The sequence below is a fragment of the Gymnogyps californianus genome, chromosome 2, assembly GCF_018139145.2.
Source record: "Gymnogyps californianus isolate 813 chromosome 2, ASM1813914v2, whole genome shotgun sequence".
NCBI lineage: Eukaryota > Metazoa > Chordata > Aves > Accipitriformes > Cathartidae > Gymnogyps > Gymnogyps californianus.
Window position 1 is genome coordinate 149,348,448 of NC_059472.1, and position 25,531 is coordinate 149,373,978.

The 25,531-nt window shown below is 38.4% G+C and overlaps 1 protein-coding gene across 1 annotated transcript in view; it reads left to right on the forward strand.

Annotated features, from left to right (window-relative positions):
* The window catches only part of MYO3A (myosin IIIA), a 124,756-nt gene that overhangs the window by 15,725 nt on the left and 83,500 nt on the right, over positions 1 to 25,531 (forward strand). The window contains exons 4-5 of the mRNA XM_050892533.1: positions 18,430 to 18,534; positions 19,324 to 19,423. Coding sequence (XP_050748490.1) covers positions 18,430 to 18,534; positions 19,324 to 19,423 — 205 coding nt within the window. The remainder of the gene's footprint in view (positions 1 to 18,429; positions 18,535 to 19,323; positions 19,424 to 25,531) is intronic.

Consider the following 25,531-nt stretch of genomic DNA (forward strand, 5'->3'; position numbering starts at 1 on the left):
TCGCTCTAAGGCATATGTATGTCAACAGTGAGGCACTGGATGTTCACAATCCAGGCTGAAGGTATTGTCCTCTGACTAGAAGTCATTAAACCAGAAGACTATCAAGAAATATTTACCTACAACTAAATGGAATTTGGAGCTGACCTGTTGGTGTGGGTCATTTGACAGTTTCTATGTCTATAGAAGCCAAAATCAGTTGCTTCAGAATGATGGAAATGATCTGTTACAGAATAATCCTGGGTAAACATGACATTTCTTCTGAATCTCTTCACTTAATAATTACCTAATATCACATGCCTTCATAGAAAATCTTTTTCCCAATTTGAAGTGAAATTCCTCATTTTCTACTGAACACTTGGATTTCATTTTCTTTGTTGTATTTCTCTGTCTCTGTGCTAATGTGCAGATTACCTAGCTGATCTTGTAAAGCATTTTGAAGTTGCAGTGCTGTGGGCTGGAAATACGCTTCTGACAGAGTAGGAGCTATTGTTCATTAATTTTTTTCTGTTAAAATAAACAAATACTTTTTTTGATATAATAAAGTATCAAGAGATACGTAGTCAATCTCATACTTTGATTTAACCTTTCAGTGTGTCCTGGTTTCAGCTGGGACAGAGTTAACTCTCTTCTTAGTAGCTGGTACAGTGCTGTGTTTTGGATCTAGTGTGAGAATAATGTTGATAACACACTGATGTTTTAGTTGTTGCTAAGTAGCGCTTATCTTAAGCCAAGGATTTTTCAGTCTCCCGTGCTCTGCCAGCAAGCAGGTGTGCAAGAAGCTGGGAGGGAGCATGGCCAGGGCAGCTGACCTGAACTAGCCAAAGGGGTATTCCATACCATGGAACGTCATGCCCAGTATATAAACAGGGGGGAGTTGGCCAGGGGGGCGGATTGCGGCTCTGGCATCGGTCAGTGGGTGGTGAGCAATTGCATTGTGCATCACTTGTCTTTTCTTATTTCTTTTTTTTTTGTTGGTGTATTCTTTTTCATTGCAATTATTATTATTCTTAGTTAGTAGCGTATTTTTATTTTTAGTTTAGTTATTAAACTGTTCTTATCTCAACCCACGAGTTTTACTTTTTTTCCTTTCCTCCTCACCATCCCACTGGGATGGGGGAGGGGGAAGCGGCTGCATGGTGCTTAGTTGCTGGCTGGGGTTAAACCACGACACAGTGTAGATCTAATCAGTTAAAAAACATACATAATGATTACTTGGAAAAATAAACAACCTTTTTGCATAACACACGTCTGCGTGTGACACTCTAGTATAGTATTTGTAGGAGAAGTGTAAAGTTACTATGTTGTGTTCAACTTAACACATAAGGACCTAAATCTGAGACTAGTATAGAATATGAATTTTAACAAATAATTAAAAACTAGAGGAAAACTAGTAATATGAGAGCTTTTAGCATCATTAGCATTTTTTGGTAATAAAGTAACCGAACTTTCTCAGTTCAGCATTTTTAAGGAAATCATCTACAGGAATGAATGTGAAACAGGAATACATCTGTACAGAACAACAGTACTCTTCTCAGTTCAGAAATGCCCTTCTCTCTGTAGGCTGCACTCAGATAGGCTGAACATCTGCCCCTGTGTGGATGCTGTTCTAATCACGCTTATAATAAAGAATATTGCTGGAGGGAGGATTCTTGCCAGGTGTATTAAGCCTTGTCATGTGTGTCCAGAGATGCAGGCAGAAGAAATTGGCCTGTTGAGTCTGTGTTGAAAAGAAACCACTTGAGTATTATACTTGGGATGAATCAGCTTAGCAGTTTCATGTCAGCAGACATCAGCATGGTGACACACCTAAGGCAGAGTGTGCTATAGCCCATTTCTTTCTGCTCTGCATGTTAGTTCAGAAGGTAGTAGATCCAAGATAGTTGGAAATCAGCTGATAGAAGATAGAGCAGAGAGGTAAATCGTATCAGGCCCTACAGGTGAGCATGTAGGTCAAGGGCAGGTGGGAAGAACAAGTGGCACAGCCCTTGCCTGAGATCAGGTGCAAAGAACAACCTAGTCAAGACAGAGTGAAGGCTGAAAATACCACAGCAAGGTAAATGGTAGGTCTTACACAGCTTTTACTTGCTACTGTAGGCCAGAGGCCAAGAATCATAATGCAACATATTTCTATAGTTCATTTCCTACACAGATCTGGTAGAACTTTAAGAAGTATCTCAGTTCATTTTCAAAAGACACAGCTATGCATGCCATATTTGAGATGGATTTGGGTTTGTGAACTAAGTAAGCTAGTATATTTTATCATTCTTAATATATTTTTATGCTTAGGAAATAGAGGGAACATCCATTATTTTTATAGTAAAAAAAAAATTTTGTTTTCATGAGTTAAAACTTAGCTTGGTAGGGAAAAAAGTTTGGCTGGAGCGACTTCCCACCTAAAAATACAGTTTTGTAATATCAAAGCATTTTGTAGAAACCTCTCTCTTTTTGGAGAGGTGTATGTCCATTTCTGGAGAGGTGGAGGGAATCGCCAGGAAGTTATAGAAATAAATCCTGTTTTGCTGAATGTCAAGAAGACTGTCAAAGCATTCTTTTTTAGGTATTTTGGTTCTCCTAGCGTGTACGTGAACGTTTCAAGAACATTTGCAATGCCCTGCTGAGTTAGACCAATGGTCCATGTAGCACAGCATTCTGTCTCCTGTGGTGGCACTAGAAGATGCTATTTAGGAACAGTCTGTCCAATTTTTGCAATCCATTTCCCTCATGCTCTCCAGAAACCATGATTGTTGTATTAAGGATGTCTCAGACTATTTAGTATCCATTTATGGACACAGTAAACCTGATGATGATACTGTCATGCTATACAGTCTCGTCTTAAAGCATGCAATTTTAATTTTTGTGTCATTATTCTATACTTACTACTACATATAGTATTCCACATGCTAGAGTGTAATGTTTTCAACATTATGAAAACATTTTCAAATCAAAATATTTTTCAATGTGTGGTAAGAAATTTAGAATCCTGTTCATTTGAAAAGGAGGAATATGTTACAATTTGCAGTGGACTGCAAGCTCTGTTTTCTGACCAGGTACTTAAAAAAGTACCTTCACAAACAATATTTGAGTAGCTAGTACAATCTGTACAGGTGCTGGTTGTGCACAGTCCAGACTGAAATGAACCTGATTCATCTTTGTTCTCATGTAGAACCTTTTCTTGTTCTAGTGTAATCTTCATCAGAGAAATCATGTGAAAGTGTAGAATAGCTTGTGCTTGGAACCTGCTTCTCCACATAAGTGGCACATTAGCCTTTTCCATTCCCTCAAGCTTATAAAGTGGGAAAATAAATACACTAAATAAATCAGTAACTTGTATCATTCTACATTGTTGCAGGCAAAGTGGTATACTTTGAGTTCAGTCTTCTGGATGTTTCCTGATGTTAATTGAACCTGCTAACCAGACACTGGTAACTCAAAAGAATTCCAGAAAGATTATTATGAGGGATTATTGTGATCCAGTTGACAGCTGCGTTTGCTAATTTAAAATTTGCCTGAAGTTATTCAAATTTGTTACTTAACTTTGATCTTTTAAAGTTAACATCAAGAGGAAAAATTTTAAATGTACAAATATCTAAATTATCTTTTAAAATCCTTGGGACGCTTCTATTTGTGTTGCTTTTTTCAGAAAGAACAAAACCATTAAACTCAGTAAATAGAAGCTCTCAGGAGTTTGAATTAAACTAGAACACAGAAAATCGTAGTGCTTCCGTTCACCGGGTCCTCTTTTCGCAAGCATAGACAAAGTACAAACCCATGGTGTGGATTCCATTTAATCTGAGTGAGGACGCTGTAGCCCCATATGGAAAAGAGGAATAAAGTGCCAGTATACCAAACTGCCAACCTGCTGTACCAGAATAATGGCAGTTCATTGCTACTAGATTATTTCTAGTGACTTGCCTGGCCTGGGAAAGCTTGCACATCTAGCCAAAATGCTTGTAACAGGGTAAGAACTGTGAGAGAACCTATCTGACAAAGACTGTTGCTGTGTGATAAACACAGGGTAGCAAACCAGTGTAGTTCCTACTGAATTACCAATTATAAGGGCAGTTGCAATTGTCTGGTGAGTGAGTTACATATACTGAGTATATAACAAGCTGAGATCCCCTGATAAAAGTCCTTTCGGGGTTTGTGCAGATCCTTTAGAAGAATTACCATTCTTGAATTTGCCCAGAGATGGAGAGCCCAGCACAACACGTAGACTATCAATTACTCCTTTCCAATCCTAAAAGTGAGCCTTCATAGCAGGGAGCTTACATCAAAGCTTTAAGCCAAATAGAACAAATGGATTTGGAAATGAAGAACCAAGGGGATAACAGAAGTCAGTTGTGATCTCAAGCAGCTGCAAGCATTTGTCAGCATTGCAGCACAGGAGAGTTGTTAAGGAGAACAGCAGTGTGGTTTTCTGTTTGTTTTAGCTGCTCCTTCAAAGCAGAAAGGAAAACATGCTATGCCTACAGTTAGCCAGTGTTGGATGCCAGCACTGTGAGTTGATCAAGGATAGGAGTGGATCTGTTGCTGCCTAAGGAAAGGTATTAAGACTGCTACAGGTCCTGACAGAAAAAGCAACTAGCTCATATCTGATGTGATTGAGAAGGGGCAGCCAGCGTGAGGGTACAAGGGAAGAGTGGCATGGTCAGAGGTGGTCGGTTAGAGATGAGAACTCACCAAGGCCAAGAGAAGAAGGTGTTGCAGTAACTCCTGGGTAAAATGAAGAATGCTGAACAATACATCTGCACTGCTGCATCTGGCCTGGAATGAGTCTGCTGTGCTGTTGCACTGTTGTATCTGGTGTCTGGAGGGAGAAGTTTAGCAAATCAGGTACTTCCAGATGTTTGCAAATGCTAACTGTGGTCACAGAGAGCGCCCGGAATTCATGAAATATGTATAAATTTTCCTCACAGATTCATAAATGAATAGTGACAGCACAATTTACATATGTGTCACATAGAGAAAAATGAGTATAATTAATGCACAAATCTTGTGTGGCTAATAGTTTTGAATCCTTCACTGACCTATACATGGCAGATTTTCTGATCATGTTGCTTTTTCGACATTGCATGTAATTCTAAAATATGGTGTAATTCATTGAAGTGCATCCTTTTCTTTCCTTTTTTTTTTTTTTTTTAAATAAGAAGAAATTCTTTGCTCTGTTATATAACGTCCCATCTGTGAAGTATAGTTATGCATCTAAAGAAGTATCAGTCTCAGCAGGTCAAGTGCATTGGGGAAGGGAGATTTTTTTTCAGTTGGGGAGTTGAGATACTAACAGTGTAATTCTAGGTTGCAGTGTGTTTTGCTACAAAAGAGGAGCAACCACTGTCCAAAGTAAGAACTAGGTATTGGTATTTTTAAAAAATTGAGGCTAAAATAGCCAGAAGCATAATATGAACTTCTAGGATCAGGGCAACCATAACAATGTATTATGAAATTCAAATCCCTTTCCTACCTACACACACACAAAGAAAGGCAGAGATCTATCATCCAAATATTTCTGCTCCTGTTGTGTGGCTTAACATGCGTGAGGCTTCAGCTCTTTGAGAGCTGGGAGACTGGGTGATGTAAAGCATGGAAAGAGACAAGAAACTATTAAAAAAAAAAAAAAACAACCAACAGAAAAACCCACAAACCCCCCCCCCCCAAACCCCCCCCCACAAACAACCAAAAGAGATTCTTCAACTTTTACAGTCGTCTCAAATTTTGCAGTAGGTGACAATATATTTACTTCTGACTCATTAACTTTGATTTTATGAGCTCTGTAGGGGGACTGATAAGTTCTGTGTGCTAGGTAAATAGATCAATATTTTTGAAAATCTGTTTATCTAGATAATCTTCCTTGACCAGGGATGCAATGCCTTTACCCCAGTCCCATATCCCAGTCTAAAAGGGCAAGGAGTCCTGTAACATGTATGGAGCAGGGGACAGGTATGGTTCTTGCAGTGAGAATGTGCTGTCACCCCCACATGGGCAACACAATGAGACTCTTCACAAGACACTGCCACTTTTCTGCATCCAGGCGTAGAGTACCTCTCCAGAGTGCTGTTTGTGCCAAAGCAGGCTGGGCACAGAAAAGAAAAGCTCAGAGCAAGGCAGGTAGTTCTGTCCTTGTCTCTTGCTGAGCTTTCCAGTGCCATGTAAGAATCCTGATGGCTGGCAGTAAAGCATTTTTCTCTCCATTAGCTTGATCTCTTTCCTTTCTCAGCTAATGGCATTGTCACTCTTCGTGGCACCTCTCAGTGTGTGGAAGAGGGAGAGAGGAGCTGCTGTCAGTGTTGCAAAGCAGCTAATGCTTGTTCTTGATGTGGGAAGACGTTTGGCTGAAAAAATCTGCAGCCTCAGAGCCTGCAGCCTGCAGGAAGGCTCAGAGCCTGGCCAGACACTGATCATGCGATCTCCTTTTGGGACGTTGCGTGGTGGGAGTGACTTAGACTAGTGTGTCTAAAGCTTAGCGGGCAATTTCATGTCATTGAAGCCGTTGGGACTTCAATTGTTGAACTCCATTCGAATGAAGATTTTGTCTTGAAAAAATAATAAATTGTAAGGAATGGGTAGGAGTATGGAAACTGGGGTTGTTCTTATTGCTGTGATAGTTTTGGCAAGAGTGGGAAAATGCGAATTCAGTGACGTGCATTTTTCTGCGAGGCCTCTCTGAGTAACAAGCACTGGCTGAAGTGAGTCCCACAGGAATCTGTGGGAACGCCTAGAAGCAGGACCCAACTGTCTCATTTTCGCTTTCAAAGAGATGAGCCTATCCGAGATAAACTAGAGACATTGCTATATTGGTTACTTCTCTTTTACATGAAATAGACAACCTTGTGGTATGTACAGATGAATAATTTATTTAGGATTTTCCTTTGGCATGTTTACAGTATGCTTTTGTTAGATACAGCAGTTACTATACGCAGATATGTTTCCATCTAAGGGAATAAAGGCAAGTTTGTGGAGTTTAAAAAAATCTTTGGATGGAAGTTGTTCTGTATAATGGAATATATATTAAGAGTTATAATAAGAAAGCAGATATGCACCTTTTTTGATATGGGATATTTAATGTAAAACAATAATCTTTCAGGAAATTAGCATGGTGGAAAATAACTAGTGCATTTGAGTTTTATGGGGAGTGGGGTGGGGGGAAGGGATTTATCATTTGTCTAAATATTATCAGGTATTTCCAAGTGACATATATAGAAGAAAAATTAAACAATTGAAAATTGCTTTTTCGTATTTCTCAACACGGGTCATTTTTCAGTAGTGTCTTTGGTTATAATTGCTCCATTTAGACCAATACTGAATATTTTGATCCATTACATGTCTGAATCAGCCTTGATTTCTCCATTTCTAACATGTCCCTCTTTGCTTCCCAATTATAGCAATTTTTCACTCTTAAATTATGTCCTATTTTCTCAAGATCAAAGATGTGTGGCTACAACTATCATTTGATGCTTCAAAGTTTTAGTAAAGACTCGTAATTTCTCTGTGTAATGAGTATTTCATATTACATTGTGATTTGCACAGTCCACATGTTTTAAGCAACTGGTGAGCATATGTTATGGCCCACCTTGCTGGAGAATACTGCACATACAAAAAGCTGGTTCTGAGTAACCTCTAACAATTTTTGCCACCATGGAGTAAAGCAAAAGCCCAGAAAAAAAACCCTGAGTTTTACCATTCCACTATGTAATTAAATAGCATGTGAATACTATGCCTCTCACATTCTAATATTTAACATCACTTTGCTTTCTGTGCATTTTATTTTTGATCCCATCTTCACTAAAGATGTGAGTTTATTTAAAAAAAAAAAAAAAACAAGACACCAAAAACAAAACCCACATTTGCGTAGCTTTTGGTTAAATCCCAGATTACCAAACCTCCTTCAGCTTTAGTGGGGGATGGCATCAATCATCGTAAGAATGCTTGGGCTAAGGCTTGTCTCTTTTTGCTTCAGACACCTGAGGGTTAAATGCTTAAATTCAAGTGTGATAAACAATATAATTTTGCCATGTTTGTTATCAGTTTACATGTTGGGTCCCTTTATAAAGGGAGTGACTGGAGCAAATGCACTTGTCTGTAGGGAGAGAGGACTCCTTGTCCTTGTTCTTTGTTGAGCAGAGAAGGCTGGAGGCTGCAGGCTGTGGGAGAAGACTACTATAGCAAGGAAGAAGGAGCAGGGACGTGCAGAAAGCAGACAGCCAGGTGTCAGTGGTGACAAAAAGAAAAGTTTCCTGGGCTCCAGAAAGGATGTCAGCATTTCTTGCACTTCAGAAAGCTGCTGACTTCGCTGAAACCAAACCCTGGAAGCAAGGAACTGCCTTGCACAGACACAGTGAGCAGGGAGAGATTGGTTTACAGAGCACTTTAATTTCAATTCTGTCTCATCTAGTCTCTCTGAATTAATCATTCCAGTAGTTTATTTAAAAAAGAAAAAATAATTTTAAAAAAGGATCTTTTGAATTTAGCATCCGTTTAGTTCTTATAAAATTCTCTGTAAGAATGTCTTGGTATGTTCTTTGGGATGTTCTTGCTGCTTTAGGGTCCCATGACAGTTACTGAGTCACCGTAGCTCCTTTTGTAGTCACCAGAGAGAAGCAGGCAACTCTTAGAGCGCTTAAGCTGACCTATCCTGCACGCTCCTGAGAGGAGAGGAATTGCCTTTTGGCTGAGTCTGTTTCAGCTTCACTCCTTTTGTAAAAGGAGCCTTTAGACAAGCCCCATTGTTTGGATCTGTGCTTCCCTAGCCATGCTTTCAGACTCAATAGGGAAGATTTCTATTGCAGTCATTTAAATTACAGTGAATTATACTAAATTATTGTCTTCATCTAGGAACACAGGCATAAAATGAATTGTGTGTGGTGTGGACATGATAGTACTTGGACTACTGTCTGAACCCTGAATCGTATAGAAATGATGGTACAAAAGAGGAAGATGCTTTGAAACATTTCCCAGTTGGTAAAGAGTGAACAAAAGCAACATGGTTCTGAGCAGGCAGTAAAAGCTGTGAAGTGCTCACTGTTACTGCAAGCTGCCCTATTTGCTTACGAGATTTTGTGTGTCTTCCAGAGCCTCAGCTAAGTTTGTAGCACAGTAGAAATACTTCTATTGATGTTATTGATCCCAAACTTAGGCCCTGCTTTTTCTCCTTAGCCAAGTGAATGGTTTTGCACTATAAATGTTTTTTTTTTTTTACCACTGCTCCCTGTGCATAATAAAATGATGAATTGCACTAAGTTTTCTGTATCAAAATGTACCGCCTTGGTAAGCTGCCTCTTGCATTTGCTCGAAGTCCTGGGCTCTTTACTAACCAGTGCCTTTCAGTTTTGTAGTTAGGTTAGCTCTGATTTTGTAAAATGATCCTTCCATTTATGTGATTTTAAAAAAAATTACAGCTGTGTTATGCTGTTGCCAGGCTGTGAAACTATAGTTAAAGCTCCTTCAGAATTTCTGTTGTAAATGTATTATCAGGTGATTTACATCTCAGTTGTTTTACACTGCACTATTCCAAATCATAGCTTGATGCCACTTCAGCTGTATACTGTCTTGGGGGAGGAGATGTGGACAGGTGATACATTAATTTCTTCATTAACAAATTCATGGGGCTGCAAATGTATTACATCATAACATAAAGAATGTGAATTATGGGATGATGCAATGCGAAGTTTGCGTAAGGAAGAGCTAGCAGTGGAATTCAGCTGGGCTGTGCCCAGTAAACCTTTAGTACAGCACTGTCACCTACTTGCCTTTTTTCATTCTGTTAGAGACAAAATGCTACTACAAATGTTTTAGAACAGATAAAATCCTCCTTTGAGGGGATTACTTCTTTTTTTCTTGTGTATGTAAAGCCTGGTGGCTTCAATTATGCTGAGTTTGAAAGAAGAGCTTTCAAGAGTAGAGGATATTTTGAATACTGGAAATGTGATGGAAAACAGAATTCTTGTATACAGTAAGGGTCATAATGTTATGTTTGGATGACTTGATGCAGTCCAAAAGTACAAACGAGCCCTGAGAATCATCACTTAAAATAAGAAACTTCCCTTTTTGGTGTTTCTACAGCTGAAAAGTGGTATTATGAAATGCTGTATTTTCAAAGCCACAAGCTTTTGTATGTAGGAGAACACAATATTGGCATAGACGTGGCCTTTTCCATTTTGGCCATGGTGTGAGGTAGAGCTATCTATGTCCTGACTGAAAAAGATAAGAGGCTGTGAAGGCAGTATTGCATAAGATGGAATAGGCAAACTTTCCCGCTGGCTGGCTGTCTTGTCAGTGCATGCACATGACTGAGAAAATAAGTTAAGAGCCAAACTGAAAGTGAAGAAAACAGAAGCAACAAACAAACACCCTTGAGGCTGTGACTAACACAGCACTGGAGGTGCTAGATGATGTAAGAGAGCAAAACTATAAATACCACATGGTTTGTGATCACCAAAGCTAAATAACTCGGGAAAGATGTCTGTTTCAGTGGTACGTTTCATTCACGCTAAATTGAAAGCAATCAACTTTACCTGAAAGCATAGAGCATTGCTATGGTTTATTTTGGTTATGGGTTCTTTTGTACTGTTGTTAGGGAAAATAGGAGCCACATGGCACGTCTTTCTTCCATTTGAGGTGAAATTAAAACTACGCTGCACAGAAAGGAGCTGCGTATTGAACCACTTGGCATGTTGAAGAAACTGATTTAGTTCCCTTTAAGTCTTCACAAGGACCTTCAAGTATTTGTGGTAGGTGTTAGGTGCTGTCAGTGGCATGTGCTGTTTGGCAATAATAGTTGTGAAGACATGTCACACTGTAGGCAGAGAATAGGAGTTAATCTGGTCACAGCTGACCCTGTGTGACAGCCAGGATTGTGAGACGGACAGTCCATCAAGTTCTGTCTTGGAGACAGGAGGCAAAGAAGGTGATTCTGGAAATGGCTGTATCAGGTTGATTCTGTTCTAATAGAGAAGATCTCTTCTGAAAAGTTGAAGATGGAAGGAAATTTGAGTGAAAAAGGCCCCAAAATAATTGTGTTCACTTTCCTGAGGAAAGGAAGGATGGTGGAGCAGCAGGGTAAGGATAATGGGCTTTAGGAGAGTATGCTTCACCCAGCTTGGGGAACTGGTAGGTACCTGTTCTTAAGAAAAATAGTGTAAAAATGAAGGAAAGCAGGATAGCTGGCAGTTATTGAAAGACATTAAACACACAATAGCAAATTAGCTGATGCAGAGAAAAAATAAAAGCACAGTAAGAGACGAGTAAGAATGCATTAGGGTTTGCTTTTAATATTTCAGAATGCCTTCAAATAGGAGAAACAAAAATGCACAGCTAAGGTACAGGCATTTAATGATAAGCTCAGAGAGGCTGATGTGCAGAGTGGTAAAGACAAGACTACGTTACTAAGACAAGAGAGCAATGAGATACAGGAATGTTTAATATATGTCTTTACAAAGTGAGGAAAAATAGTGACCTAGGGAAATACAGACCAGTCTGTTTAACTTTGATACCCACAATGATTCCAGAACAAATTAATAGAAACCACTGTAGAAATTCCCAGAACCCAGTAACATGGTAAGTGGTCAACTTGGATTGGTCCAGAACAAGTCATATTAATAAAATCTCTTCTTTTAACAGGATAACTGGTGTAGCAAGGAGAAAGCAATAGATGAGATGTCTTTTGTAAGGATTTGATATGGTCCCTTGTGACATTCTTGTGAGGAAAGTGTGGAAATACAGAAACTTCACATAAACAATAAAGCAGATAGTTAACCTCTTTTTCATAAAACTGGACTCAGTAGTTCTCTTTGGGACTGGGAGAATCTCAAGTGGGCATCTGCTTTTGGTCTGTTTCTGTTCATTAATAACTTGGGTGATGAAACAAAAGTCCACATAAAAAGTCAGGAGTGGACACCTAGTTTAATTACAGGCACGTTGGAGAATAGCATCAGATTCACAGTTGTGAATACTGGAGGGATTTTTTTGAATCACATTTAGACACATGCAAAGTACTGCTATCCATAGGAAGAAGAAATGGAACATACCTGACTAGGCAATGGGACTGCAGAAAGGGATTCTCTGCAAAGTGGAGATTGTTCTGATCTGTTCAGCTTTTCCCAGCTAAGACAAGACTTCCAAAAGAATTCTGTATGCAGTTTGGCGCAAAACGTGTTGCAAACATCAGTGGCAAATTGCAGGCAGTCTGAATTTAGAAAACATGGGTGATTTCAAAAGGTTACAGCAACTAACTTTGTACAGCCTGGAAAAGAGAAAAATGACATATCGTGACAGTAGTCTGACAGAGATGATGTTAAATAGAGAATAATGATAATTTATTGTCAAAGACTACTGGAGGGAAAGGCAAAAATAAAGAAGTTTTACTGGAAACAAAACGATTCAGGTTGGATAGTAGGAAAAATGCTCTAACTATTGGGCTAGTGAAACACAGAAACAGGCTACTTAGAAAGATTGGAGTCTCCATCAGTGGGAGGGAGCAGGTTAGACAAATACCTGTCAAGGACTACCTGAAAGTACCAGATCTCTACACAGTGCAAATGCAGTGGACTATATTATTTCTTGAGGTCCCTTTTACTCCTATGTTTCTGTAGTTTTATGACAACAAAACAGCAGCAAATAATCTTTTGTTCTTGCAGCAGTCAGTACTAAAAGGAAGGTACAGTCAGCTCAGAGGCTGGCAGCGCTGCTGTACTGCACGGCCAGTGGAACAGGTCAGATTATTGATCTATTCTAAGAACAGAAGAAAATACAGATTAGTGCCTAAGATGCTTTTAGGATTCTTATGTGTGATAACATTAAAGCAAGGTTGGACAGTGTGACTTTTTCATAACTATCATTCCTGCATGCCATAAGTTGTGCATATGTGATGTGCTACCCAGTCATTTATGTCTGTGCAGCGTGTAAAGATAGGGAAGGTAGTAATTGTGGTTGCCCTGCTATTCGCATCCAAGCTACTGAAATAAGATGAAAGCACCTTGACAACCGCAGGATGCAAGCAAATGTTACCTGACAGCTTAGTACAGATGCATAAATCAAGAGCAGTTGGATGATTAAAGGCTGTAATAGCCCTAACAAAAGTGCAACTGATAGTTTTCTTAAAAGCAAAGCTGATATTGAGTCCTTATTCAATGGGCATCAGAATCGAGAAGAGCTGAACAGAGAGAAATGTATCAGCTGGGTCAGATGAAGAGTGAGTAAAACCGACAAAGAACAGCTGCATGACTGTGATGCGATGGCAATTTTCACTGACATTTCATGTGTAAGGATCATGCTATTTTATGAATCTATTGCTGAAGATAGCTTTGCATACTAATAGCTCAATTACAGTAGCACAGGGTTGTGGCACATGGGTGGGTGGAGGACTGTATGTCATCCCAGTATGAGTCTTTGCCTTTTGAGTGCCAGAAAATCATAAGGGAGGAGCCCTTCGTTACCACTGTAGAAGAGTCATAAGCACCTCTTCTGATACAGCTATGTATGGCCATCAGAGCTACAGCCCTTTCAGGCAGGTTTTCACATGGATCAAGCCTTCTATCAAATTATTCTTTCCCTTGGTCTGAGTATGCAAGATTTCCTTAGTCCTTTCCCCCTGTTCCTGCTGTCTAAATATCCAAACTAGGGACTCAATAGTTTAAAATCCAAATATTATGAATCATAGAAAATTATAGCTTGGAAGGGACCTTTGGAGGTTATTGGGTCCAGCTCCCTGCTCAAAGATGATTAACTTCAATGTTACAGGTTTGCACAGGGTCTTTTCTATTCAAGTTTTGAATATCTCCAAGGATGGAGGTAACACAGACTTGCTGGGTAGTCTGTTCCAGTGCTTAACTACTCTCAGTGGGAGAATTGTTTCTTTATGTCCAGTAGGAGTCTACTATCTTGCAGTTAGGGATTGTTGCCTCTCATCCTTTGCTGTGTGCCTCTGGGAAGCATCTGTCTCTGTCTTCTCCACCCGCTTTTAGTTAGCCCGAAGGGCTCAGTCTACCCCCCTTTTAGTTGCTTGTGTTTGCAGGTAATATTTGCATTCTATCAGTGCAGGCACTGAAAATACTGCCGGTAAAGCAAATACCTGTAAATCACAAGGGAACAATAGAAGAAGTGACTAACATTAAATTGATGAAAATTGCTCATGTACAAAGTTATCAAGATGACATTTCTAAATAACATCCTTGTGGAAGGATCACTACTATCTTCACTTACTGTGTCTCATAGGCTGGACATTTATAAGAGTCTCTCTTTTTAAATTAAGTTTATTCAGAGCTTAAAAGAGGATTTCTATCCTTCGTTGGGAAAATGCAGCCTTTGGAGACTTCCTAGAAACAATTCAGACTGAAGGGCTTTGTTTTTGCATGCGTTTCACATATCAGATTATGTGGTATCTGAGAACCAAACTGAGAAAGTCCATTCAGTTTACATCTTCTACTGCTTGTGCTGCCAAACCTGAGCTAACAGATGCCACCACCACTTCTCCCATATCCAGTTGTCCTCCTGGGCTTACTAGCTACTTAAAATAGGTATTATAAAACTGATACAAATCACAAGAAATGCATCTGTGCATGCAAGAGAGAATGTGTGCGTGTGTGTGTTTTGGGGAATGTGGGAGAGAGAAATAGAATTATTACTCTCTCCTCCCAGAAGAGCCCATGTCTCATGACAGATTGAAGGACATTTGCGTTTGGTGAGTTACTTTGACCTTTAGGGTAGGAAGCAGCCCTGTGGCACAGCTCAGATAGACACAGAGCTTCTACTGTATGTCTGTGTCCTGAGTTCTCCATGCGTTTCTTATTTTCTGCTTCTAGTGCCTTTCATCAAGGTATTCTGAGGAGATTTTACTAAATTATGTGGAATAATGACACAGACTGATTAGCTGTTTGGCAATGTGAGTTCACAATGCTTGCAACGAAATAATAGCTACCAGCACCTCTCTTCTCTAGCTGCTTCACTGGAAACTAGAAAGATCTTTTTAAAAAATTATCTCTCTTGCCTTCATGATTTCTTGTCATCCAAGCATTACAGTTAGCTTAACTCAAACAGTAACTTTGGTAAGAGGCTACACAGGTTTTTTACTGTGGACAGCATGCTACTAAGAAGCAGCAGAGATCATAATTATAAGCTGCAATATTTAACAACACCCCAGGAAACTTCTAGTCCGGCAGTACTGCTAAATAATGTTTATCCTGTAATGTCTCATTGAAGGACTATATGAGTTAAGGAAATGTGATTTTTTTTTTTTTTTTTTTTTTTATGGTTTAGGGTTTTTTCCCCTTTAAGTTTTTATGTCATGAACTAGGTCCTGGTCAACATCCCCAAGGATAATTTATTTCCCTGTCTACTCAGATTTCCAAGCAAGCATGGTCCAGCACTGCATCGGGCAGAACTATCATAGTTTTCTGTAGCAGCTTCTTTTGAGAGGGAAGAGAAGAGCCTGACTCATTATGAGAGGGACTTTTTGAGGTGTTTATGATAAGCTTGTATTGAACAGACATGCAATTTGATAGCTTGAGTCAGGAGAAAGAATCACCGTTTGAACTTTAGTTATGTGCATGGTTATAGGGGCATGCGGCAGCTTCACCTGCAAAAAATAGACAGTAGAAATAGGAAATGAGACCAGATGCAATATTTTACCCATGAGAACTTGTTTAGCCTGTAGAAAATTAGAACAAGGTTAATACTAACCTGTGTCATCGTTGTCGTCTTCATTCCCCCCCTCCTGCCCCACGCAGCTCAGAGCACACACATACAGTGTCTGCCATAATCTCCTTTTCTAATTGTAGTTGTATTCCAATAATCCCTTTTCCTCCTTATAGCTGCTTGCATTCTAATACCTAGCCTTTTTTCCCGTCTTCCTCCTATTCTGGTGGTCTCAGAAAAATACAGATTGTCTGATGTAAGTAAAAGTACAACTCTTTGAGACAGAAGTAGCAAAAGAAAAGTTGCCCTGTGCATGCAAGAACCTGTGTCTATGACATCCTCAGCTGAACTCTGCCTAAGCAGCCACCTTGCCTTGGGAGTCGGTGGAGGATTTCCATGGTGGTGTGGGTGACTTCCATTTTTTTCTTCAAGACCTGCTCAGCTGACCTTTTACCTACCCAGGTTCAGTTTTGGTTTGGTCTAAAATAATCACAGTTTTAGTATCTTACTTAACCTGATATTTTAGATAAGTTTTATCTTATAATACAGATATTTATCTTGTAATAGGGATATATATCTTATGAGATGGGTAGAAAAATTAGTTAAAGCGACTTGTTTAAGAAAGTAAAAAGTAACGCTGCTGACCCAGGCAAATAAATTCAGTCTTGGCTTTACTGCCTAAACATTGAAGAAGGTGATTTCTGAGGTATAGTTTCTTCCTTCTCCCACCTACAAAAAGAATATATTCCTTTCTGGGTTAGTTTTCTTTACCTTGAACAGAAAGACTGACAGATATCCAGCTCTGTAAAGAAAACAGAAGAACATCCATCTATAAGAAGCAAAATTTTAATAATAGATAATGAAGAAAAAGAGTTTGAAGAATATCGTATGTGTAATTTATTTCATAATTCGTTTGTCACTTGTCAGACAGTTTCAGTGCCCTGAAATGCAAGTGCATTAAATTAACCAGAATTGTCATCATCCATTCAGTTTGATTAAATGTGTCATGTGATGTGGCAAATTTAAAACAACAGAGATGCTGGAAAGATAATGTCATTGTAAAAAAAAAAAAAAAGTAACTAGAAAAAGTCAATGGAGAAGGCAGACCAGCATGGCTAAAGACAGTAAAATAAATCCTGCTTGGGCATCTGACCCTGATCCAGCAAAGCGCTTAATCTCATCATTTAAGCATACGAGTTCTTCCCTCTCTAAGCATGCATATTGTCCCACTGAAGTAAGGGTGAGATTAAGTGAGTTCCAAGATTGTTGCCACAGAGCTCAGCATTTATCAGACTAGAGCCTTCATTGACCTGATGGGGGACACATCTTGCAACAAGACTTATGTATTGAATGGTATTTGTGTAGGCATTCATGTGGTGCAAGTTCAATGCAATCCAGGGGTTCCAAAGGTAGTCAGAAAATTATTGCTATGTTTGGGTACAAAGGGCTATAAAATGTTTTATACTGTAAGGTGCAAGTCTTTTTGTAATTGCAGCACAGAAAAAATGTAGAGGTATAGAAGAACAGATTAAAAAAATCATATACAAAAGTATCTGATGTCTGGAGTTCTGCAGTTGAAAGGTTTTATTGGTAAATTATGCCCTCGATTTGAATAGACTTCAAAATCTGTAGTCAAAAGGAATTACTGTTTTGTGCTACATTGGTAAAATGTCTTATGTGGGTATTTATTTTCATATGAAAAGCTACTGGATGATACAGTATAAAACTTACAATTTCTTTCACTGTTTTATTGGAAGCAGCTACTCCTTTACAGAGGTAATGGCTCTTCAATCAATGAGTATTGTTAGATGCATTATGGGTAGTTTAAGGGCTTGAGGACCAGTTTCATCTTTGCAGGTATGTAACTGCTACAGACTTAAGTCACTAAAATTACCTCGTTGCTTCTTCCTGCGGAAAAATTTTAAGTGATAAAAATGAACATATGAAATATTGCATGTCTAAACTAATCTGCTGGTAATGTGTACTCACAAGTCTTTTTAGAGAGCAAGGCCAAACCTTTGCTTCCCATGTATATGGGACAGGACGGGGGTTTGCAGGAGTCTAACTGGACCTTAGACGGCAGAAAGGATTGTCCAGAGTAGATTGTGGCTCTGCATCTGGAACAAGCAGCTGACAGGGTTGATGCTACAAGGGCTATAATTAGTCTTACACCCGTGGCCCACCTTGTTTCGGTGGGAGATGAGACCTTTCTTTCCACGGTGCTTTCATCATTTTCCATGATGCCCATCCCTTGTGTATAATATCCTTCTACACTAGGAATTAAGTGCTTCTTGGCAAAGAGGGCAGCTTTCCCCTTGGAAGATTTTCTTGTTGGGGGAATTTCTCTGCTGCCTGTCTTCTGATGCCTTAAATCCATTTTATGTTGTATGTAGCTTTTGTACCTGAGAATTGATGCTGTAATAATCTGCATTGCTGGTGAGTTGCACATGATGAATGTAAGAAGCAATTAGCGTACCCCACAGAACATGCCTTCACAGCAAATTTATTGCACTATAAGCTACTTCTGTTTCAGTGAAAAGCAATCATGTATATAGGACAACAAAGAGATAGGCTGCTGTACTTGTGTTTGGGCAAGGAGAATTAAAAGCAGAAAGTAGTGAAAAAAATTGGCAAAAGTTGCTGTGTATGTTGTTTGTGTAAATGGTAGACATAAGGACAAATTTGTGGTTTGCCAGTTTAATAGGAGCTCATTTGGCTACAAATACGAAGACTACTGAAAACTAAAACCAGGTGGCTACTCCAACACTTCTTAATTCCTTTTTGTATTCCCCTGATGTTTTGCAGCTGTGCAATGGTGGATCTGTGACTGATCTTGTGAAAGGATTTCTGAAGAGAGGTGAAAGGATGAACGAACTTATAATTGCTTACATTTTACACGAAGCTCTGATGGTAAGATAAGCTCTCAGTGAAACAACAGTCAATATTCAGCTCATATCTTTTTGTTTGAATGAATGAAGATCATGTCCCCACTAAGATGGCTCACTGTCTTGTATTATAGCAGTGTTTAATGAAATCAAGGTAATGTGTAATTCAGACGGTTCTTTTTGAACAAGCCAGGTAAAGAACAATTAATCTGTTTGTTTCATTATTAAGAGAATGAAAATTGATTTCTGACCATTGCTTAATTTCCTTAGTAAATACAGTTCTGCATCAAAATTGCTTTTCTTTTGAGAAATAGCAGAAATATACCCAAAATACTGTTCAACTTCTTATGTCTGGATCCAAAATATTTTTATAGCAAAATGATCAACAGATCTAGTGAATTCAAACAATGCTACAAGAATTTGTTTTTTGGCTAATCAGGATCAAGTGTCTTTATTTTTCATTTTCTTTTAAGCGGAATTTGACTTTCTGCAGTGGAATTTAGGCCTTAGCAGTTTTCTTTGATTTTATAGTCTAAAGGTATAATATATAATGTAGATTTAGAGTGCTTTTTTTCTGCTTTTTTCTTAAAATTTCTGTTTGACGTAAAGTGGGACAATTACAAAATATCTGTTCCTCATGGTGTGCCAAGTGTTTTTCCAGTAAGAATGACATCTCTGTGGTTTTGGATTTAAAAAAAAAAAAAAATCTGTTTTAAGTTTTTTCATACTTTTCTGCTACCTTTTTGTTTCTGCAAATGTAATACAGAGGACAGAGCTGTTAGTAAAAAGTTCATGTTTACATCTCACCTTCCAGGGACTTCAGCATTTGCATGAAAACAAAACTATCCACCGTGATATTAAGGGAAATAATATCCTTTTGACCACTGAAGGAGGAGTCAAGCTTGTGGATTTTGGTATGTTATGTTTACTTACATATACAACCAATGTTGTACATCTGAAGTATGGAAAATAAAATAAACAGATCAGAAAAGATTAATTATATTAAATTTTTATTAAGTTTTTGGGTTCTTCATTAAAAGTCACTTGGATAACCAAATTTACTTTTTAACTTGATAGAAATAAAATATTCACAGACTCGGTGATTTTACAACTTTGGGTTTTCCAGCAATTTTGCTAATGCTGTTTTGCTAGCGTGGCTAACAAATAGAAGTTATAATATGGCGGTAGTAAGTGCCAAATGCCACAAATGCTTTGTGGCAGACACAGTAAGTGAAGTGGCAAAGTGAGTTAATACGCTTCAAAATAAGGTTGGTGTTTAGTTCCTCCAGGACCGGGCGCTGGTTCAGTGAAATTAGGAGCTGATAGGCAAAAGCTTTATGTTGTATATGAGAGGACTTAGAACGTACTAGATATTGTGAAGAATGGGAGAGCTCCACCTCAGTCACATATACTTCAGTAGTTTGATTTGAAACAAAGCAAGAGGTACTACCTGAAGGCAGTAGAGGGGGAGATATTATATAGGTAATCCCCACTTTCCAAATTGTAGGAAGACTAATACATTACTTTTGGCAAGTCTAACTTAAGAATTGGCATTAAATGAAAAGGGTCTGTTCAAGTCTGTTAGGCCTAAAGTGATTCTTGAATGATGTCATCTGGTTTTACCACCAAAAGGGAAAAGCAGAGACACATGTAAGTGGATGCAACCTGTTATTTAACAGCCATACCACAGTGATTTGCCTTAAAAGTGTATTGACTGTTGTTTTGTATAAGGGGAGTACAAAAATTTGCAATGCTAGTTATTATGAACTATTATCCCCTGGTAACACACCGTCTTCTAATGTTTAAATTCAATTTATTGGTCACTACTTCACAGCATAGCAGACAATTGTAAATATCATGATTCCATTCAGCAGATGGAAAATCTTTATTTTTCCTTTACCCTCCTATTTTGTTAATGAGGTTTATTCAATTGATATATAACAATTGTTTAAACTAATATGGGATTTTAACTCCCATTAGCGTAGTGTCTTCCTACCAGTAGATTGTATTTATGCAACTCACGTTACTTCACATACAAAACCTCCACAACTATTAGGGTTACTAACTCTTCTGAAAATTCATGTATTAAAATGAATATTCATGTTCATTATTTTATTCCTCAGATAAAATCTTCCGTTGAAAAACCGTCAGACTTCCTAAATTATCTGCTGTACACTTACTAGTATTTTCTGATAGTCTGGAAGTTTAATGTGAGGCAAAATCAATATTTTTGCCCACAGGTTTTTAACATGTTGTAGATACTAATTTTTTTAAGGTGCTGAAGGCAATTAGAGCCGTGGAGGATCAATGCTTCTGAAAATTAATTCACTTATGCAGATGTCAAAATGTACAATCTGTAGGGATGAGGACCTGAATTCTTTATTCCCCAGTTAAATCTGCAATCTACTGCTAAGGCTGTAATTGAAAAATAATCTTAAAATCTTGTGGGAAAAATTGTGATGCCAAAGCACAGATGAGAACGTGCTCAGGGAACAAACATACATACACACACACAAATTTATTTGGGTTGAAGAGGGGTCTGTAATGTCTGCAGTCCTTCCTCTCAAAGGAATATAGGAATTGCACCTTAACTTAGGAACAGATAGAAATTTTCTCTGGCTTTCCCCCCTCCCCAAACCAATCTGAAACCAATAATAAGTAGTTTCAAATGGGAAAAATTTATACAGTCCTCACAAAATCATCATGGAAGACATACCGTTCACCCTTCAGGCTGATGTTTAAGGTATTCAGCTGGGATTTGGGAGATTTGTGTCTTCTACTTGAGAGGATTTAAACCCACATTAATCAGATTCCAAGAGTATTTTTTAGCCAGGAATGTGAGTTGATCAAAATCTCTCATGTTGGCACTGCTACAGACTGTTGTACATAAATGTTTATTGGATCAGGGACTGAAACTCATAGCCATCTTTTATTATATAAGCCTGTGAATCTGCAGGCTACAGAACGAGATAGACACGCAGGCACAATCTCCTTTTCTCCCAGTAAAAACAAAATTTTTGTTTTAGGTTGGACTAATTATTACATGGGGCCAAACAAACAAAAACAACCCAAATAATCACATAGCCCTTTCTAGCATGCACACGTCTTTTCTGTTGTGGAGAGGGGAGCAGAGACAGCGGATCAAGGACTCCTTCAACCACCAAACACACTTGACAGAGGAAGCGAGCCCTTCCCAAGATAATTTTGTCTGCGCCATTCTCCTGCAAGCTGGTTGATGATGAGATGTTCCTGAAGAACCCTTTGCTTTCCTCCCCTGATACTCTTTATGGTGGTTTTCATGTAAACGGGTGCATAAAACCTGTATCTGAAAGATGGACCTGTGAAGTGCCTTATGGAGCACAATACTAGAAAAGGACCTATTCTCAGTCTGTATGTGTTGTGTGGTCATATAACTTGAACTTGTGTCTTATTTTTCTTTTTTTTTTCCCAAGTACAGTTAGGAACTTTTTAAGAACCATAAGTGAAAAAACAGTTAACTTTCAGTGAATTAAATTACCTTTGAGAATGGCTTTTTTTTCCTTTGTTCTTTTTGTACTCTTTGAAGTTAGTGTACCAAGTATAGTGTACCACCATTGTCCTTTCTTGCACAGCAGTACTGACTTTCCAGAAGCTTCATTTTGTGACACAATTTGTACACATTGCCGTATGGTTGCTGTGTCATAGGCATTTATGTATGCTGTGACCACAGTTTCTGAACACTGCACAGTCTGTAATGGATGACCTTCACAACATTCTTATGAGGAAGTAAATTACTATAATTCCCAGTTAACAGCTGGGGACCTGAAACTTTGAGAGACTGAATTGCTTGAGGTGACACAGAAAGTGTGTGGAAAAGCTCTCCCAAAATCCAGGCTAACAGTCTGAACTATTCGCCTTTTGTAGAGGTATTGATAGTTAAAGAGATGAGAATGACTTTGAAAGAATACCATGGCAGCGCCTCACCCAGATTGCTTTGAAGAGTGAAATTTTTGCTTTCCCTTACAATTCTGCCATAATATTGCTTAATCACCCCAGTAATATTCTTGTATCTAAGAAACACCCAATCCCAGTTGATAGATTAATGATCAAATCAAGTAAATGAGTTTATAACATCTCCACACCAATGCTTCTGGAGCTCAATTGCTCATCAAGGAGCTGCCAGATAGAAGTTTTAGTTTAAACTGTCCAAGCCACAAGAAGTTTGAAATACTGTTACCAGGGAAGCATCCTCTCTCCTCACATCCATCCAGTATGATAATTTAGATCAGCAAAGATAAACAAATTCATTCTTTTTTACTACAAATAATGAGTAGCAGCCACGGGAATCTACTCTAAACACATCCCATGATCACAGATTCAGTCCCTGAATTCATTAAACTTCTAGATACATTAAAAGTCCTAATTTCCCTTGTAAGAGAAGAACGTTGACTGAAGGCAGTTTTGCTACCTGAACACTTGTGGGAATTGGCTGTTAAGCTGTTCTGGTAGAAAACCTTTGGGGAAGGATGTTACCCCTGAGAATCACAGCAATTATGCTCCAAGCAAGGAGCATCCTCTACCACATCAATACAAATAATAAATAGCTGCACTATATTCAAGTGTAGCTGCTATGTTTTCAGTATAGGATAGAGATTTGATAGAAAAATATACATTTACATTAAAATAAATTCCCTGCAGCACTTTAAAGGGTAACAGCTGTATAAAGTATTGTATAAAAAGATTTGGAGGCCAGCAAGGTTTGAACCAAATTCCCTTTTTATAAATATTCTTAATTATATTCACAGTTGCTTATTAGTGTTCTGAGAAGGAAATCTTTTACATCTGTTTCTCAGAATTCTGGTTGTATGCAGTGGACTGATGTTGAAGAGCCAGATTTCAAAAGAAATTTTAGCCACTAAAGGTGCAGAAAAGCACCTAATAATTTTCAAAAACTTCTAGCATGTAAATCCAAATTAATTTAATGCTAGATACCTTTTGAAAGTCTTGTGACAAATTTATCTGCAGCCTTTACTGCCTAAATATGTTTCAGTGTCTGACCTTGTTTCATCAGTTAAAAAACTGGCCTGAAGTCACTTGCACACATAGCACACCTCATCTGTAATAAAAATTCATATATTCATCTGCATCTTACAATGTGTAACCAATTTCAGAGGGAGCTGAGTGTATAACATCTGCTTATGCTGACAAATACTTGCTTCTTTGAATAGTCCCTCTCAATTCAATTTATTTTCTTGAAATCAGGATGCTGCACAGGGCCTTTCATGTATTAAATAATGTTAGTCTAGGACACAGTTCCCGTTTGGAAATTCTGAGATGTCAAATAACATGCTGTTCCAAAATGGGAGAAAAGAAACTTAGTTGTATTATTATTGTTATTATTTTAACTTTGGTCTGAAAAAGTCCAAGTGACGTTTCATTTTGAAACATTTGACGTGTTTCTGAAATCCCCTGCCATTGCAGTGAGTCTGGGAGCTTGAAAGCCAGAGCTTTTCACACTTATATGTTACTGAAAGAAGAGGATCCTAGAGGACACAACTCCCTACCGGCAAACTAGACAGGTTGCTGACATGTGGGGAGTCATGGAGGAAAGAACCATTTTTCCACTAAAAGTTTTGAAACATCTACAGTCACGTGGCAAGTGATTCTTTTAGCTAAAAAGAGGAGAGTGTAGTGCTGGTGGAAAATTCCTCTTCAGCTATGTTTTTGAGGGTTGACCTTGTAGGCTGGTAGTCTTGAACAAGAGCACAGGTAGCTCATACTTCTATAGGACTGCTGAAGCCTGCTGTCACAGACTAGAAATATTTCAGGATGAGCAGCTGTTGCCTTGGAAATGTCCGGAAAAAATGTAAGTGTAAATTGTACTCCACCGCTTAGGCAAATGCTTAGTCCTCCAGCAGCACTGTTCCTTGCTGAAGGCCATGTCCTTCTGTGTATCGAATGAAAACATACTTTCATACCACATCTAATTAGACTGTTGATGTTAATACCATGAAAGGTCATTGGGGGGGGGGGGGGGCGGAGTCAGATATCTAGATGGATGTTAGAAATATTCAAGTTCCCATAATGAAAATAAAATGTTGGAGGACTCATTAAATCTTTGGAATTCAAGACTATTTCTAACTACAAGAGATACCATGATTCTCCCCAGTTAGCCTAGTACTGTCACTGTGGGAAAGGGGATATTGAAAAGGATTGGAACCGCCCATTTTCAGTTTCTTCTTAGGCATTTCATTAATGGTATCTAAAACTCGCCATCATTAGAGTCTCTGGCTAAGCAATACATAGGAAAGATCTAAGGTTTTTTTATAGGTAAAGCAGGTTCCAGTGGAAGACATGGAAAGAAGGTAATGCAATCTTACTGCTGCTGGCAGATGGTGGAAAATTACAAGCTGTTCTGCATGCAGTTAATAGAATAATGACTTCAAGGGTTCCTTTAGTACTGTGGATAAAGAGATTGCATAATTAAAACATGTGTTGTAACATTAATGGAATATGTAGTGAAGGTAAGGTGATTTTTGTACTTCAGACATGCTTAGTTTGCATTTTTCTGCTTTTGTTTCAAATGTTAGAAGTGTTGGATTTAAAAGTTGCGTGTGAATATTGTCTTGGCATTCCAAATGCAGTTTTAGATATCACACTTTGCATGGAGCTAGCACAATTTTATCGTGGATGTATAGTAGCCTGAGTCAACTAGAGATTTAACCTCAGTATGACTCATTGGGGAAAAAACGGATTCGGGGAGGGAATACTGTATTGCTTTATTTAGATATACTGAAAACTGACATTACTTTGTTTAATACTTGAACTATTTCTTCCATGTAGTTTGGAAACTGCAGGTAGAGAGAGGTCAGCTTTTGTGTTTGGAATGTAATAGGGTTATTATTTTGTTATGGAGAGAATGATCATTCTTCTTTTAAAGCTATTTGAAGTAATCCAAAGTTAAAAGCCAAGGAAATCTTAATGCTGGCCTTTCTAGATGGCCTTCTTATAATTAAAAATTGCAATTTGGTGAAACAAGTGAA